The sequence below is a fragment of the Perna viridis genome, chromosome 5 (genome assembly GCF_037379345.1).
Source record: "Perna viridis isolate PV_CMFRI_1.1 ecotype Kerala chromosome 5, ASM3737934v1, whole genome shotgun sequence".
Taxonomy (NCBI): domain Eukaryota; kingdom Metazoa; phylum Mollusca; class Bivalvia; order Mytilida; family Mytilidae; genus Perna; species Perna viridis.
Genome location: NC_142449.1, coordinates 9,736,290 through 9,755,858, shown reverse-complemented (window position 1 = coordinate 9,755,858; position 19,569 = coordinate 9,736,290). Strand labels below are relative to the sequence as shown.

Here is a 19,569-nt window from a genome sequence, read left to right as displayed (position 1 = left end):
ACTCCCTTTACTACAACTAAGGTTATTGCTAGGAAACTAATACATTATCAACGCTAACGACGACGTCGACAGCGTTGACACCATCATAACATAAAACGTTTGTATTTTTTGCAGTTGTATAAAATGAAAACGATACATGTACGCTTCATAAACATATTAAATCAAAATTACACTTTTTTTCAAATTTTACAAATTTTGGTAAAAGATAAATAATTTTCTTTGAACGTTCCCAATTTCATATTTATCCTTAAGGGATACACATATCTTACATTTTTTTGAATAAAATCAGTTGTTGCAACGACGAATTGGTGGTAACAACAAACTTACGAAACATCCTGTGGTTAGCCACTGCCCGCTTGATTCCTCCCAGTAACGGCAGCTAATGCCAACTGAAGCTATACTGATTGATATATTAGGACTAATGTCTTCTTCTGTTGAATTGATTACAGGTAAAAATCCTATACTCCATTGTAAATCCCAAGGATGAGGTTGCTTGAATATCACAGTTTCATTTTTGTCAAAATCATCTCCTGTTTGAACATCTTTCATTGATATTTTTCTATCTGAATTCATTGCATATTTCAGAGTAACATTGTAATCTGGTAAATTTGTCTTTATAATTATTTTAACGCTCAATGTACCAGGATGTTGAATACTACAGCGCAAAAACATTTCTTTATCCGACTTGTTGAAAGTTTCAATGATGAATTCTTGAAAAGTGAGATCATCTGAAAAGACAAAAACACTAATAAAAATAATATGTACTTTTTTTTAATAAGAAATCAAAAGCACAGTCAATAAAATGCTTCGAAAGGTGTCGCTTGATACGACCACAGTAGTCAAACACTGAATTCAATCCCATCTTTTTTGGTGGAATGACACATTGTGCTAAAACTAAAAACAAGTTATTGTCAAAACATTACGAAACTGATTTTTCATTGGCCCTCTTTTGACTCCTCATTCCTAAACAGTACATGTCACAACCAAAGAAATTACCCTAAACTTCCCATTGGTGAGATGGTACCGTGTGGTACAATGTGAAAGAGATCAATTCACTTATAGTCAAGTCACTGTCCGGTTATCAGGTAAATGCTTGTTCTTGGCTTTTTTGGCCCTAAATTCCTAAACCAATCCTAATATCCCCAACTCCAGCATTACTTTTAAGCTCATCTGGCCAAATGCCATGAAAGCTACTGCCATCACTTGGCGTCCGTCGTCGTCGTTGTTAACAATTATACAAAACTCTTCTCCTCTGAAACTATTTGACTAATTAGAACCAAACTAATTATAAATGTTCCTTGGGATATCCTGCATAGAAGTGATGTTGGGATTTTTGATTGGTCGAAAAACATGGCTGCCGTTACTAAAAATAGAACATAGGGGTCAAACAGTAGTTTTTTTCACACACATCTCCTAAACCGTTAGGTTTAGCTATATTCTGACAGGGTGAAAGTGTCCAGCATGATGAGATCTATTTCTGGTCAAATTTTGGTTTAATCTGCTAAGGTCTCACTAACCACTTCTAACGTTTCCATTACTTTACATGTTAAAAAAGTAATTTTCAAAGTCTCACTGTGAATTCCCAGGACAAATGACATCTTAAAGTTGCATACCGTTGCGAAGCTTGGAAAATAAGGCTTCCAAAATCATTATGCTAATGGTACGATGATAGTAGGAATTCTTCACAAAATTCACTTAAATAAATAATACTGAAAATCCACATTTTTACCTGTTCTGCTAACTGACAGCATGGAGGCAAATTACTCACACATGTAAACAATATTCATACACTTTTGTAGTTAATTACATATATGATTTTAAAGTACACATTCTCAGCTTCATTTTGACTACTTTTAATCATAATACACACAAATAATGCACTTACAATGCATATGTCTAGGTTCAGTGTGTTTTTGGTACTACATAGGGGGGTGGCCATTTGACCCAGAAGTGGTTAGTGAGACCTTAAAAACATTTTATGAGTTTTTATGTTTTTCTTTTTTTACATTTTATGAAAGCTTTTGGTATTGTGAGTCTAATAAGACCAAAACTATCAAAATCAGACATAGGACTACAAAGAAACGGTCATTTTTATATCATACCCCTCAGTGATATTTTCCCTAAATTACTAAAAAATTACAATTTTAACTAACTTGTCACACCAAAGTGATACCTATGATAATTCAAGAAGTTGTAATAGCAAATATCATTTATCATTATGAAAAAAGAACAGATTTCAACAATTTATATCATACCTATTTTATTACTGTGTGATTCTAAGTCTGTGCTGTGTGACTATTTCAGTACTTTGAATATCCCAAGAATTGACGTTGTGTATTTCATGGATGACGTCAAGTTATGAGTCACTGTTACTGATAAAAATCTTGTTGCTATGTTGTTTTTTTTAAAATACCTTGCACTATGCACCTCTTAAAATATAGCCAGATTACCAATATCACTATACTGATTTTATGGGAAAATGGAAATAATGACCAGGAAAGGCAATTTTCCTCAAATTATGCATTTCTCTGAAATATGCCATAATTTAATTTATGGTCTCAATAACCACTTCTAACGTTTTCATTACTTTACATGTTAAAAAAGTAATTTTCAAAGTCTCACTGTGAATTCCCAGGACAAATGACATCTTAAAGTTGCATACCGTTGCGAAGCTTGGAAAATAAGGCTTCCAAAATCATTATGCTAATGGTACGATGATAGTAGAAATTCTTCACAAAATTTACTTGAATAAATAATACTGAAAATCCACATTTTTACCTGATCTGCTAACTGACAGCATGGAGGCAAATTACTCACATATGTAAACCATATTAATACACTTTTGTAGTTAATTACATATATGATTTTAAAGTACACATTCTCAGCTTCATTTTGACTACTTTTAATCATAATACACACAAATAATGCACTTACAATGCATATGTCTAGGTTCAGTGTGTTTTTGGTACTACATAGGGGGTGACCATTTGACCCAGAAGTGGTTAGTGAGACCTAAGCCATGCTGGAGTTATTGCCCTTTTCAACGATTTTTGCTATTTTTAATGCTATTTCTTTCAAAAATCTTCTCTGACATTATTTGATAAAAAACATGGCATCCGTTACTAAAAATAGAATATAGGGGTCAGACAGTAGTTTTTCGCATATATCCCCAAAACCAATTTTAGCCAAATTCTTTCAATAGCTGAAATGATCCATATCATGTCTTCAGGGATAAAAGTTGTCTCCTTGTAAGAGTTATTGTCCCTCAAAGGGGAAAAATGACTTTTCTTAACAGTTTTCAGTCAATATCTTGAAAACTATGATAGATTAAAAGAAACTTTCAATTGGTGAAAAGATCTTATGAATAGTCTTACCAAAGACGTCTTGAGTCAAAATTGTTGGACAACTTCTTGTTAAATTTATTGCCTTTGAAAAGCAAAATTCAACCGGGTGAGAGATTCAGGCTCCTTAAAGCATCTTGTTTATGCATCACATTCAAAGACAGCCTTTCAGGTTTATTCAAGGTATTGTTCAGACATTATGAAAGTGCATGACCCTTATTCCTAAACAGTTCAAGTAACAAGCCCCAAAATCAATCCCAGCTCCTTTTTCTTCTAGTATGGCATTTCTTGAAGATCTATTCACTAATACTCAAGTTATTGAATGGAATAGGAAGTGTCAGTGGACGACAACTGATAGCATGATACCATTATATGACTTTTCTGGTCTCATAAAAGAAAAAACTTGACCACGAATTATTTCAAATTTTATTTACCATATATATCAAAATTTGCAGTATTACAAATTATTATATATAACACTCAGCTTCATTTTTGTATTGCACATGATGGTAGAACCACTCATTGATGAATTTTGCTCCCTATTTTGAGTTTTGGTCTTCTTGTAAATGAACAATTTTTGATTTAGATCTTCTAGATTAACTTCGCTGATTTGAAGGAATAAATATGTCGAAAATTGTTCAAAACAGTTGTATGACCGTTTTATATTATTCCAATGGTGACATTGCGAGTTTCTATCAGAAACCGTGCCGCTAAGGCATCACCATGTTGACTACGGTTTGTCATGTGACTCTTGTAAATGAAATCAACGCCAATTTCGACTTTGCTGTTCGGCTGTCCTAAAGTATCATTCAGGGTTTTTTTGCTTTACGGAAAGATTATAACATTTATAAATGTCTTATGGCAGTTGAAGTGAAAAACCTACCCCTACCCCAAATCAGAACAGTGTCTTATTAGGAAAGTTAAATTCTGTACCTTTCAAATGAATAATTTGTAAATTAAAGAACAATTATAGGAATTAGGAACAGATAGCAGTTTTTCGCATATATCTCCAAAACTGTTAGATTTAACCCAATTCTGACCAGGATTTGTTGAACATCATGAGATCTATCTGTGATAATATTCTGGTGAAAGTATGTCGACCAATGTTGGAGTTACTGCCCTTTTTGGACGTATTTTTTCCTGTTTTTGAAAGTTATGTCTTAAAAATCTTCTCAAAAACTACTACACAGAATTCAATGAAAGTTGGTATTACTATTTTTTAAGGTATCTTTAACAAAATGACCGTTTGGATTTTTTATCCAATAACAGGGCATGGGGGACCCCTTTTTGCTTTTTGTTCATGACCACTGCAATTTAATCATGACCGGAAATATATCCTTCCAGTTTCAAGAAACTACATTTCAAGTCTTGTATATATAGAAGGGTCTGAAAATTTTCCAACGATGTTAGAAATTTTTGTCGTTCCGTCCGCGGGAGTCGAACTCGTACCGCTGTGACATCTATGGCAACACCGCCTGCACTAAGTCCAGCGCCCTAGACAACTCGGCCACCTAGGCTATATAAAAATATAGCTTTCGCTGGCCAGGTGATTCCTCCTCGTTCGATTAATCTAGGACTGTAACTTAATACACGATGTATGGTACTACGGGACAGTTCATCTAGGTGTTATTATGTAGGATATAGGATCAAAGTAATGATGCATGTCACAACAAATCAATATTATATAACGACTCTATTCACTTCACTATAGTGCAGGGAACGTTATCTTCCCTGTATCAATTTAATCAGATGGAGGAGTGTAGTGAAATTTTTTTTTTATCTTTCAAGGTTAATAACTCTTTCAAGGAGTCGCCCAATCCCTGAAGAAGTTTGAAGGCCTTATAATAATTTCAGCTATAATAATTTTTCTAAGCTTAACGGGTTTGGAATATATATGCGAAAAACTACTGTATGACCGCTATGTTCTATTTTTAGCAACGGCGGCCAGGTTTTCAGATTAAAAATCCCCACTTCAGTTCTATCCAGCCCCGTGCAGGTCCGGGTGTTAAAAGAATAGGCCTGCAGCAGCGCTAAGCTTGTCGTATAAGGCAACTGGGGGGCTAGGCGCTCTGCCCACAGAGCAACTGGGATGTGTGCCCCAGGTGGTGGAATGGGGTACCCCTGGCGTGTTACATGCTGGGGTTGTCAGGCTATAATACGGAAAACCTAGTGGTGCACCGTGTTGGGAAAGTTGCCACGTTCCTCACACGTTAAAGAACCCTGCTGTGGTATTCGATAGGAGTAGGAACCTTTGCGCTCCGCCACAGGAGGATAAATTGCCCGACCTTACCCACCCACCCTTTTTCCAGTGGCAATCAAAATTTGTCGACCCTATTATCCTTGTGTCCCATCCTTTCTTTTTCATTTCATGTTCATTTTATCATCCATTTCATGTTCATCGTCTGAATATAGCTGAAATATTGCTGCTTGGACGTTAAACCCAATCAAACAAAACAAACAGTTCTATGCACGATACCTCTAGGATCATTCATACCAAGTTTGGTTCCAATTAGTCAAGTAGTGACATAGGTCTAAAAAAGGCAAAAACTCCAACATGGCTTACCAGATTAAAATGAAAATTTGACCAAGATAGATCTTATCATGCTGAACACTTTTACCCCATGTCAAAATTTGGCTTAAATTAACAATTTTGGAGATATAAGCAAAAAACTACTTTCTGACCCCTATGTTCTATTTTTTATAACGGCGGTCATGTTTTTTCGACGGATCAAAAATCCCCATAACAGTTCTATGAAGGATACCACATTCTATAAATATTTACCCTACCCCATACACAATTGGACTTGGTATCCAACACATTAGTGTTTGCCCAACTAAAATCATACATACAAAGTAACAAAAGCAAATGAGCAACTCGGACTCCATTAAAAATTAGGAGCATGGACCAGGTGCAACGGTAGGGTAAGCGTCCTCTGCTTTTCTAGAAACACCCGCCGAGTTGCTCATAAAAAGTCAAGTCCCAGGTAGACGAAAGAGGAAAGGAAAACTATGACACGTTGTATAAATCAGTTTTCATGGCGCAGATGGATACACCGTAACGATCCACGAGTTTATGATGACCATAAAACTTCTGTGGTGTTGACTTCAATCTTGTAGCAACATAACCCTTCTCCACAAGCTTATTTGTTAGAATTCTAGCGCGAAACAAAAAATCTGCGTAGTCTCGGCATGCTCTGTCATAATGTATGAATTGTGATATGAACACTCCATACGCAGGTGCTGAAGGGATGTCGCCACAGATGAAAGGAAAGTTGACAAATCTGAATGACAAGTCATCACATTTGTCGTAAAGTTTGGTCAATAGTTTTCCTTTACCATCGATTTCTAAGTGTAGGTCAAGGTATGAGGCTGACTCCACAGTATCTGTAGTAATCTTTATCTCAAGTTCTTTGGGGTAGATGCCATGTGTCAAATTAGGATTGTTTAAAGATAATACGTCATCTATATAGCGGAAACTGAGATTAAAGGATCTAGCTAAACGATATTCTTTCTTTTGGATCAGATCAGCTATAAAGCCAGCCTTATAATAGTGAATGAATAGGTCAGCAAGTAGAGAAGCATAATTTGTTTCCATTGGATTGCCGACCGTTTGTTGAAAAACGCGTCCACCACACAGGACAAATATTTTGTCGATTAAAAATTCCAGCATTTTGTAAACATCTTCTTCTTTATATTTGGAAGATGATTTGGAATTATTTCTTACAAAATATGAGGAATATCTACCAAGAACTATATATTTGTATCTAAGTGTACCATCTTTTTTTGAAAAACAACGATAGATGTTTTAAGCTGGAATTTTAACTGAGTATTAGGAATAGAAGTATACAGTGTTGAAAAATCATAGGTTTTAATGCTATTATATTCTGATAATATTCTTGAACTAATTATCTCCAAAAATCTTCCAAATATTTCATGATCCACACTGATTTAATACCATATTCCCATAAATTTCTCAATGGACTACAACGATAAATATATAACTATATTGTCCGCATTAATAGTTTCCATGGTAATGAGTCGATTGAAAACACAATTTACTATTTGGTAGTTATGGTAAATAAACATGGTGATTTCCATGGCAACGGATTTGCACAATAAAAAACGTTATTTTCATTGTTTTATGTTATTGTCAATAAGACTCATTTAGAAAAAAAAACGATTCTTGAAAGTTTGAGGTTACCATATAAAAATTGACTTACCAGCGTTTGGTATTTTGATCACCATAGGATCATGTAATCCCTTCACTTCGACTGATCTTCCTTTGTAATCTAACAGCGAGAGGTCTACTGTTGGTGTAGTTATGTATGCTGAAGATGGGTCCCAGAAATATGGATTCTTAGCATGGAGAATCATCTAAAAGAGTAATCAAGGTAACCAAGATTCTATCAAAAATCAAAAGAATGCAATTTAGGGACAAGGATCAGACATGGAAAAAATAAAAACACGACAAAAAACATAAAATTACTAAAATGATACATACAAAGTAATGAAAGTAAATAAGCAACTCGGACTCTACTAAAAACTGGCAGCATGGATCAGGTGAAACGGTAGGGTAAGCGTCTTCAGCTTTTCTAGAAACACCGGCCGAGTTGCTCATAAAAAGTCAAGTCCCAGGTAGACGAAAGAGAAAAGGAAAACAATGATACGTTGAACAAATCAGTTTTCATGGTGAAAATGGATACACCCTAACGATCCACGAGTTCATAATGACGACCATAAAACTTCTGTAGTGACAACTTGTAGCAACATATCCCTACTCCAGAAGCCTAATTGTAAGAAGTCTAGCGCGATACAAAAATTCTGCGTAGTAACGGCAAACTCTGGTATAATGTATGAACTGTGATATGACAGTAACAAAAATGGATGGAGATAAAGCATTTCAATGTCCTTTGTACCATGTTAGATAAGGAACCAAACTATGGCAGGTCACTGTTGACAAATATACTCTATCGATTGAAGTTAAATTACTTTAATTATACAATAATACTCAGTTAATATTTTCATGCTTCCTAAATCTAGCCATTTCAAGATATCATTTGAATAAATAAATAAGTTTCTGCAATACTTTGAACATGTTCTCAGAAGGGATACTTAACCTTGAATTCTAATCATCTTAAAAAAAACTCTTAAATAAAACCATCTTATTTTGGATACGAGAAACATATCATAGCAATATTTGTACAATAAAGTTATCGGACCATATTAAGTACATCTACATTACTAAGGTCTGTGATAAGAAATTAGACAAGAAAATTGTGAACTCAGCATCTAGAATATCAAATTGTTGTGCCAGAAAGGTTGGCAAATACGGTAGACATATCAAATATAATTTTGACATGGTGCTGCTTAAATTAATTCTGCCTGTAATGTGTATATTGAAATAGGAAAAAAATGAGTCCAAAAGTAAGGAAAACATGGACAATGCTACAATTTCAACTTATACGTCATAGTATCATTTATTAACACATGTGAAAATCATATCATCAATAAACTACCTTATTAGATATAATTACTGTATTTACTAGTTTAACCAATTAATGATTGGACTTTTCTAAGCTTGATAAATTTTATTAAACAGTTTGAATAATATTAAAGCAGTGAATGACAGTAATGCATATTAAAGAAAATTAGGCTACAAATCTTAGAAAATATGCAAATGTAAACATCATCATTCAATCCTAAAACTTAAATTGGTCTCATAGAAGTGAAGAATTTTATCAGACATAGGTTCTCATCTCACAGTCAGTAGCTATGATTCTTCCACCAGGGTTTGTAAAGCTTACAACCATGTTAATTTCTGTAATAAGAAACTAGACAAGAAAAACTGCGAGCAAAGCTCACTAAAAATATGCCCTATCCATATCCTTGAATTTATATGGGCAAAATATTTAAGCAAATCGTCCTTTAACAGGAAATCAAAGAGGCACTAGTAGTCTCAAATATAATCCATCAATATAGACTATCAGTATAAAGGTTCTGTTAAAATGTCAACAGGCAGAGAAAACTATCATGGAAAGGTGTGGCAGGACAAACAAAGGACAGACATCATGATCATTATATATCTCCTAATTTCAAAGCAGGATATTATTAAAAGACTAACACAAATCCTATTGATGAAGCTTACAATTGTTAAGAAGTTAAAGACTGGTATATTTTCCTCAGAAATATCCAGAAAATAGTAGATATTAAATGCACATCAAATTGGAATGAAATATACTGGAGACCCTACAACCGTTTAGGTAGGGTAGAAATAAGTGAAATTCACACATCCAGATTGAATGATTTATAAGAATTATTCGCCAATACAAAATATACAAAGACAGACAGATAATCTATGAACACGCCCATAAAAGAGCATAAAGATTACATTTTCCAACTGAAAAAGTTTACCTTTGATCTGAAACTTAAATTTTCTGATGATGGAAGACTTTTTGCAACTTCTGAAGGGACTTCAAATGAGCTGTCTAGTTTTTTACCATTCTTTTCAAACTTTGTTGTGTAAGACTTTGTTGCATTTTCTGTTTCATTGAAAGTATCAACCGCCAGGGATAATGAAATACTTTTGGTTTGAATCTGTACTTTTCCAGGCTTCTCTCCAATATTTGACAGAATGGTATCTGCAAGTTTATTTACAGTTGTAAGAATCTTCTTCGTTCTTTTTTCCTACAAAAATAAACTGTTATCATAAGTTTTTAATGATCGAAGTAACTCCTTATAATTTTAGCATATCAGTAAATACAAGAGTCCAGTATACACTAGGTTGAGGCGGATGACCAGAACGGCCGTTGCGGTAATACAAGATGGAGGATGGAAATTCGGGTAAGAATTATTTTCTTTAATAAAGTTGTCTAAGGTTTCATAGGATGATAAAAAAAATATTATATGATAGGTATGTAAAACCATTTCATTTTTTTTAATAATTATTTTATATTGACACTTAGGAGGAGGGGGCTTTTTTAAACTCTAATAGTGCTCAAATAAGAAATAATAGTTTATCGGCATTTTATCAAAAATACCATATAATAAATGTGCTAGGATAGGAAAAAATAGGGTCGATAAGATTACCTTTAATAGACATATTTGTTTCTTGGCTAAACATAAGTTGCCATCAATGTAAATAACAGTTTGCAATATATTGATTCAATCAAAAAAAATTGGTAGAAAGTCAGCAATTTCAATTTTTTAAGTATATTTTATTACATGCATTCTGAGACAGTTACATACAACTATACTAGCTTGAACCAGTAGATTTGTAGCAAGTAAATATATCACATGAGTATGTTGAAACATCAAAAACTCTACCACTTAATGTTCTCATATTATTTGGTATTAATACCTCTTTTGTCTATTTTCTTATCATAGGTGTTTCTCATTTCTCTTATATGATTTTATTCATAACAGATCAGATGCCACATAACATTATATAATGAATTTAGAAAATGGATGCCACACATACACTCTGTTTAAGGTTTCATAGGATGAGAAAAAAATATTATATGATACGTATGTAAAACCATTTCATTTTTTTAAATAATTATTTTATATTGACACTTAGGGGGAGGGGGCTTTTTTTTAAACTCTAATAGTGCTCAAATAAGAAATAATAGTTTATCGACATTTTATCAAAAATACCATATAATAAATGTGCTAGGATAGGAAAAAATAGGGTCGATAAGATTACCTTTAATAGACATATTTGTTTCTTGGCTAAACATAAGATGCCATCAATGTAAATAAAAGTTTGCAATATATTGATTCAATCTAAAAAATTGGTAGAAAGTCAACAATTTCAATTTTTTTCTAATATGATCATATTCATCACAGATCAGATGCCACATAAAATTCTATACTGAATTTAGAAATAGGATGCCAAACATCCATTCCCTGCCGTATGCAAGCCAATATTTTAAGGTGTTTTCACGAAATATTTTTGTTTCTCATGTTACGGACATCCTTTGTCGCACGTTATGGTGGTTCTTAGAAAAGAAGATTCTTCGTTACGGTCATCCTGTAACTTTATTAATGAAAATTATTCCTAGCCGAATTTCCACCCTCCATCTTGGGATGACCGTACAGTCAACCCCAATAAGTATACAAATCAGAAACAAAAGGTAAAAGAAGCTAGATGCAATTTTTTCACATATCGATATAGTGACTATGTTCCCTCAATTAATAATTCTAAATTTTGTGAATTGCTCCGTTTATTTATCAACCAGAACTAGAAATTAAAAAGACTGTTGACATAGCTTCATCTACGTTATTTTTGATAGAAGACCTCAAATTTCAGTACAAAAATATATGAAAAACGGGACGATTCTGGTTTTTAAATCATAAATTTTCTTTTCTTGTGCTGTAATATATCGTTTTTCCCCTGCATATTGTGTGCACATTTCACAGTTGTTATGGTATGTTTGAGCTAATAGCGAATGTTCTGGTTTCTTAAGAAAATACGTCTCAAACGCTGCCTAGGCCAAAAAATAATGTTTGTTTATTGTGACAGTCTGAAAAAAAAAGGGTTGGTAGGTCGGATTTTTTTTGGCCGCCAATGTAGTTTAATACGATAAATACCGGTATACCGGTGACGGAAAAGCAGAAATTTCCGGAATTTCAGAAAATTGCCGATAAAAAAGTTCGTGGCGATAAGATGAGGGTCGGTCGGGTGACCGTTAACACACCATTTTTTTTTCCTTAAAAGTTTTGTTGTGATATCCACATTTTGTTGAAAGATATTCGGTTTCTGACAAACATATAGATAATGAATTTTCATAATGTCTACAAATTGATTTTCAGTAGTTTTTACTTGTATATTATTTTTTTTTAATCTTGAACTTGATGTATCTTCCCCATAAAGTTCAAGACTTATTTTGAAATTCGTCGCTTGGATTTACATAACTTGTATTGTATTTAGTTCTTTTTCCCCTTTTATTTATTGTTCTTATCTTTTGTACTGTTTTTGACTACTGATTTTACTGATATTTTATGTAGTTCATTTGAGTTGAAATATTCCAGAAATATTGAACAGTAGCGGAAGCGGGAGATTAAGCGTGCTATAAAAACTAGTTAAACCCACTTCATATTTTGAAATGCCTGTACCAAGTCAGGACCATTGCAGTAGTTTCCAACTTTCAGGTTTTTACCTAATATTGTCATTTGTTATTTAGACTTTCCTTTTGACTACTGCCCAGATTTTGTAAGTTCGGTTATTTTGTTATTACTCTTTATAAATCAATTTTGATATAAATCTTTACACTTCCTTAATATGTCAACATTACAATACAAAGTTGTTTGACAATGTAGAAATTATAAAACTCATTTAAAAGCAAGTACAATTAAGATTAGTTCTATTTCTTTTATTTCATGCTTAATTTAACTTACAAATAGACCAATTAAAAAAGGGACAGAATAGCACTTGTTTTCACTGGTTGTATAAATTTACAAATGTTTTGATAATGATAATTCATTATTTTCACTGGTTGCATAAATTTTCAAATGCTTTGATAATGATAATTCACTTATTTTCACTGGTTGCATAAATTTATAAATGTATTGATAATGATAATGTAATTGGAAATTTTTTTTTCAGCTTATTCTCGTTGTGACAACAAAGGGAAAATGGATTTTGCCATTGATGCCTTAGTTTTTTTTGCAATAATAGTTTAAAGGTAAAATTGAAATAATGAAAGAACACGCTCACATACTCTAAGCGTCAACATATATGATATTGGACTTTTCAATAAAATGTATTTGAAAAAAAAGAAAGTTTAAAGGGCTTAAATTCATAGACAATCTCAACGAAGCATAAAACTTAATATGTAATTCATCATGGTACAAACAAAAAATCAGCACAACATATGAAAGTGTTGGGTCTAAGGACTGTTTTTTTTTTCAGTAAAAATTAGCAAATAGAGCAAAGCAAAACGTAAACTTGTAATGTAACTCATCAAGGTAGACTGACATACCAAAAAAATCAGCTCAATATCTGCAAGCGTTTAGAAAAAAAAATCTTGAAAACAGTACTTTTTACAAAATTATGAAGAAGTACAATGACCATAAATTAAGTAAAATTTAAAGTTTGTTTTTTTCTGCAACAACATATGGACCCCCATCGTCCACAAACTGCATCCACTTGCAGTATAAATCATGTCCACAGAGCAGCTTCATAAAATTCTGTTGAGAGGCTGCAGAGAATTTGCGCTGACTGTTCAGTAGTTAAAGAGAATTTGAACTGACAAGATAATTATGAGGATTTCTGACAAATTTTGAAGTTCAAAGGTCACACAAATTACTCATTTCAAAGGGGCTTAACTTCTACAGAAACCAGGGGATAAACATTTCTTGGTAATCTGCACAAATATATATGATGTTATTGCTACATACCACGTTTCAAAAAATTCGGTTCAGTAATTTCAGAGGAGTTGCAATGACTAATTTGGTGACGGGCAAACGGACACAGGGACCCATGGGCACACGAACACACCAAAAATAATGTCCCCCCCCCACCAAAGACTGGCATATTAAAAAATCAGTTCAGTATCTGAAAGCGTTAAGAAAAAAATCTGGAAAATTGTTATTGTTTTTAAATCAGCTCAATAATTTTCAAAACCCGTAATTTCGGTAAAAATCAGTGGAGCAAAACGAAACTTAAACTTAATCTGTAACTTATCACGGTAGACTCACATACGGTGATACCAAAAAAAAACAAAACAAACAAACAAACAAAACAAAACAAAACAAAACAAAAAAACAAAAAACAAAACATTAGCAGTGTTTATAAAAAAAAAACCAATTATATTTTGTAAAATTTGCCTAGTCTAAGACCTGTAATTCCGGTAAATATCAGCGAAGCAGAGCAAAACGTAATCTGTAAGTCACCATGGTAGACTAACATACTAAATATAAGCTAAATATCTGCAAGTGTTTAAAAAAGTGCGGAAAACTATTGATGGACTGACGGTGGACCGGGTCAAAAACATTATATCCTATAATATAAAAAAGTTCTTTATCTTATATACGGTGATGATCCAGGAAAACGTCTGCAGGTGAATTATCCTACGTTTGGCATATAAGTTCCATCTACAACATTAAGGAAGCGATGGGATTTCGTTACACTCATGGATGATATCTTAGATGTTCACTTTGCACTTGTATATTGGAACCAATCTTTATCCTAAGCAAACCCTCACCCTTACAGCAAATGATTGGAATACAAACCAATTCAGCCACTTTTTTCTTGCTTAACTTTTTTTTCTTTTTTATTACAGGTGGAGAAGTAGTAGGTTTTAATGTGGTTGTCGTTGTTGGAACTGTTGTTGTGGTAACAGGTTGAGATGTAGATCCATTATTCACTTGATCGCCAGTAATTACAGCAGATGTTACAGTAGTTGGCTCAGGTGTTGTTGTTTCAGTCTCATCCTCAAACGAAAAGCCGTAATCATCAATTTCATCATCAATGAAAAGAGATTCAGATGAATCAATGGACAGATCCAACAAGTTAGACGTTGATTCTAAAAATGACCTGAATGATATAAAACTAGAGACTAGAGACTAGTTGAATTAAACATCTGATAGAAAAATTTCATAGGTACATAATAAAAATCTTAAATCAATATTTATTCATATCTTAAACAGTATGAAAATAATTCAATAACTATGCACAATGGTAATATCCCTTTGAAAACATACATTGTTATACCCAAACAGGACGTACAGTGATAAAGTGATCTTGTTGATTGTTGTTTGTCCATTCCAAGTTCTCATCTGCAACTGATGAAACATTGCTTAAAATAATGTAATGAAAATAAATGTCATTTTATTCTTCTTATTTTGCATTTCCATTCTAGTATTTTTATTGGGGAGGGGTCATGTCATAAAATATTGACTTATTCATTTTTTGACCAAGAGGAACTATCTTTCCATGCGCAACTTGACAACCTCTAAAACTGTTGAATGGATTCCAACTTAACATCCTATGATTATTATTACAAACCATAGTTTAAGGGATCATGCGCACGCTTACATTTATAACATACAATTACTATACACAAAAATATAGCTTATTATAATTAAATATTTCATAATTATCTGCAACTATTCTCAAATGATATCCTGAATAATTTTCATGACGTCTTTTTTATATTTATGATGAAAAAAAATGCCTAAAATTACTGTTCAGCGGTTTTGGGGGTATCAAAAAGTAAGGTTATGCGCACAAAACAGAATATTTGATTTTTTTTCACCTACATCTCATCACTAATAACATTTGATGATTCCGTATGTAAAGTATGTATCTTATAAAAACATAGCGTATAAAACTCATTAAGTATGTATGTAACCTTACATAAATTTAAGAATATTCATATAACGATTCACTGATCAATTGGCAATAATTTGTCCGGTTACCGAGTTTGGTTAATTAATCAAACATGCCTGAAGTAAACTAAATAATGAGCGACATAAGTACTGTCAAACTAAGACCCATAACTTATGGTTAGAGTGTAAAAGGGTCAGTAGTCACCCGGCACATAAGGACCAAATCCAAAAATTGTACACACATGAAAAAACATTTTAAATGGAAAACAAAAAATATACATACATTGCAAAATCTGTATCTGACGCAGCAGCACTGTCTTCTAAAGTCTTATCTAAGAAATCCACCAATGTATCCTGAATCAAAATCCACAAAAATAACATTTTTTATCGAAACGAAAAGTTTACGAAGAAATGTGAAGAACAAAACTGGAGGCTCTAAAGAACCTTGCGTAACATGGCACATTCCAATTTTTCTTAAAGTGGCCATGTTTTTTCTTTGAAAAAAAAATTCTAACGCTCATACCTAAGGCACAATCGTATCAACTTTCATTGAATTTTGTCCAGTAACAGAGGAGAACATCTTTTAAAGTAATAACATTAAAATAGCCAAAAAAAAAAAAGACAATTACTCCAACATGACTTTACAGATAATTACTAAAACATCTTATCATGCTAAACACGTTATCTATGTCATAATATGGTCAAACGTAACAATAAAGGGGATATATGCAAAACAATGCCGTCTCACCCATCTGTTCTATTTTTATTAGCAGTGAACATATTTTTCAACAAATCAATTTTTTCCAAATTTGTTCTAAGCAACATACTCAAAGGAACACTCATACCAAGTTTGCTTACTTCGGTCAAGTATTGTCAGAGGAGAAGAGTTTTGAAAATTGTTAAGGACGACGGACGCCAAGTGATGGAAATACCTTTGGGCTAAGTTAGCGGAAAATTACAGAATTTACAGAACATTTTTCCCTTGGTGATACAAATGCATGATGATTTCAGTGATAACTAGTAGAAGTTTTAACCCAAATATATGTACACCTCGGGTTTCCTTACCTACTTAGTAACTCTATGACATTTCTTATTTCCATTTGCATCTTTGATATGTGTAGAAGAAACAAAATGACCACCTTAAAAAAACTTAAGTTCCATGAGCTAGCTTACAAAAAGAATAAACCTATATCTGATTATCTTCAAAGGCAGTGGCCTGATATAAATTATCTAATCTCTATGCACATCTATATACGATATAAAACTGTTCTTAATCCCAACAGAGTGGTTCTGAAGAAGTTATGTTTACAAGGTTTGGAAATGGAAAATTCTTCAGTCGCAGTCATTATACAACATTTTTGTCATCCTTCGTATACGTTTGTCTATGATGCCTTTTTAAAAACTGTCATTTAAATGTCATCAAAATATGTAAAACGGTTTTTAGGAGTGTTGCTGATTTAATTTCCTGAAGTTAGATTGTTTCCGTTTTCCGTGTAAGCAACAATAATTATCTTCCTTCATACATATTTACAAATGATGCAAATATTCCTATTAAATTTTATTAGAATTAAGAACTTAAAGATAACTTGTGCTAAAGAGTTGAGGAGGTTTCAACATGGAAAAATATTAGGTACTTAATCATAACGATGTTAGGTTTTTACTGTATGGACATTTCAAGTTATTATTGTTTTACTTCGTGACATTTCCTATCTACTTTCACTTTTAACTTTACATATATTTTTAAAGATCAGATAACCTATGGAAGATAGACCATTGTGAAAGATATTTTTCTTAATTACATGAGTCGCGATTACAAGATGTATATTTATGAATTTATATTGTCGTAATACCTCTGGGAATCGTTTTGGTATAAGTTCATCTCCCCTGTTTGTTCATGTTCTTACTACCGCGTTAGTTTGCTTATTTAGCATTATTTTCTCCCGAACATCCCTTATTATTACTTGGATATTTCGATTATATAAGGATTGTACATTGTAAATTTCCGCGCCCCGTGCAGGTCCGGGTGTTAAAAGAATAGGCCTGCAGCAGCGCTAAGCTTGTCGTAAAAGGCGACTAAATAGTGCTCAGAACCCTAGCCGGGGGCTAGGCGCTCTGCTCACAGAGCAACTGGGATGTGTGCCCCAGGTGGTGGAATGGGGTACCCCTGGCGTGTTACATGCTGGGGTTGTCAGGCTATAATACGGAAAACCTGACCGCAAGGCATAGTGGTGCACCGTGTTGGGAAAGATGCCACGTTCCTCGCACGTTAAAGAACCCTGCTGTGGTATTCGATAGGATTAGGAACCTTTGCGCTCCGCCACAGGAGGCTAAATTGCCCGACCTTACCCATCCCCCCTTTTTCCAGTGGCAATCAAAATTTGTCGATCCTATTATCCTTGTGACCCATTCTTTCTTTTTTTCATTTCATGTTCATATTATCATCCATTTCATGTTCATTGTCTGAATATAGCTGAAATATTGCTGCTCGGACGTTAAACCCCAACAAACAAACAAACAAACAAAACAATAAATTTCCGCAATGTATTTTAAGGGTAAGCCCTATATTGTCCCTATTTATTCCTCTTTCTTTGTTGTTTACATCACCCATCGTCGTTCTCTACTTCTGTTATGTAACTTGTGCAACTGCCAATAATTTCAGAGTGTCGTTACAATGACAGTGGTACCGACAGCCAATCAAACAAGAAATAAATCTGTTAGCGAGGGCTCACATGTAATACCGCTGCTTTTAATTGCAATATAGGGAAAATAAACAAAGTCCTCGATAAAAGGAAGTTCTCAAAAAATGAATCCCTTCGTATTGCATATCTACAAGAAGTGCTAAAATATTGTTGCTGTAATGAGTAGTTGCTGAGATCAATGTGACAATATTTCAACTTTTAAAAATATAAAGTAAAAAACTAAACAAATACCTTGCTTAACAAAAACTTATTTTCGATTTTTTCAACAAAAAAAATATATCTCACCATATGGCATACCAACAGTAAAAATGTGTCAGTATTTCAAGTCACTGTGATGAACAGTTGCTGACAAAAGTGTAAGGAAAATTTCATGGTTAAAAAATAAACAGGTAAAAAGATAAACAAAGTCCTTAGTAAACTAGAAGCTGTTGTGGAATTTATTCGAAAATGAATCCAAGCATATTGCAAAAATGTACCTACAGGAAGAATGTGTAAGAGTCCAAGTCGTGATGAGTATTTGCTGAGCAGAATGTGACGAAAAACAATTGTTACGAACACAGAAACAAGGACAAGTGTAAAACAGATTACCCACTCTCCTTCAAAGCAGGGTGTAATCATGGTTCTGTAGGGCATTGGTTGAGAAATTTGAATTTGTCATCTGCTTCAGCAGTTATAGATACGCCTGAGACAAGGAAAGTTAGCTTAGAGGGTGTCAAGCTCTTACCAAATTGCTCCATATATATTTCACATTTGTCACTCTGCTGGATAATTACACTCACTGGCGTATCCTAGGAATCCAATTTTTCTTGCATAAAAGTGACTCTATCGTTTACTCCTCCATGTATTTGGTCGGTATGCGCATCCATGATGATTAAAGTCGTAAGCTTGTGTGATGATGGCAATAATATCGGAATCTTATTTTCCTAGTTCAAGTGTGCATTCTGAATTCTACTTTTACGTCTGAGAATATCTCGTTTGTCTAAATTCACATTTGGTTGTCGGAAAATGGCGGGTTTGATGATTGATTTCCTTTTGTAAAATTGAAACGTGTCTCAAAAGGCTTCCTCCTGAGAAGTCCGTATCCACTAAAACATGACATCGTTCATCTCCTTAACGGACAAGCACTTTGACAAGATATTATGAGATTCATAAACTACTACAAAACTAAACGTAATTCCATAACGTTTAGTTTTATAGTA

At 33.4% G+C, this 19,569-nt stretch overlaps 1 protein-coding gene across 8 annotated transcripts in view; it reads right to left on the bottom strand.

Annotated features, from left to right (window-relative positions):
• LOC148615900 (polycystin-1-like protein 2) overlaps positions 1 to 19,569 on the bottom strand; it is a 140,021-nt gene that overhangs the window by 16,494 nt on the left and 103,958 nt on the right. For all 8 annotated transcript variants that reach the window (XM_088582513.1, XM_088582515.1, XM_088582517.1 and 5 more), the window contains 5 exons: positions 15,955 to 16,025; positions 14,574 to 14,877; positions 9,753 to 10,025; positions 7,562 to 7,715; positions 328 to 728 (listed from right to left, as the gene is read on the bottom strand). In XM_088582513.1, coding sequence (XP_088438639.1) covers positions 328 to 728; positions 7,562 to 7,715; positions 9,753 to 10,025; positions 14,574 to 14,877; positions 15,955 to 16,025 — 1,203 coding nt within the window. The remainder of the gene's footprint in view (positions 1 to 327; positions 729 to 7,561; positions 7,716 to 9,752; positions 10,026 to 14,573; positions 14,878 to 15,954; positions 16,026 to 19,569) is intronic.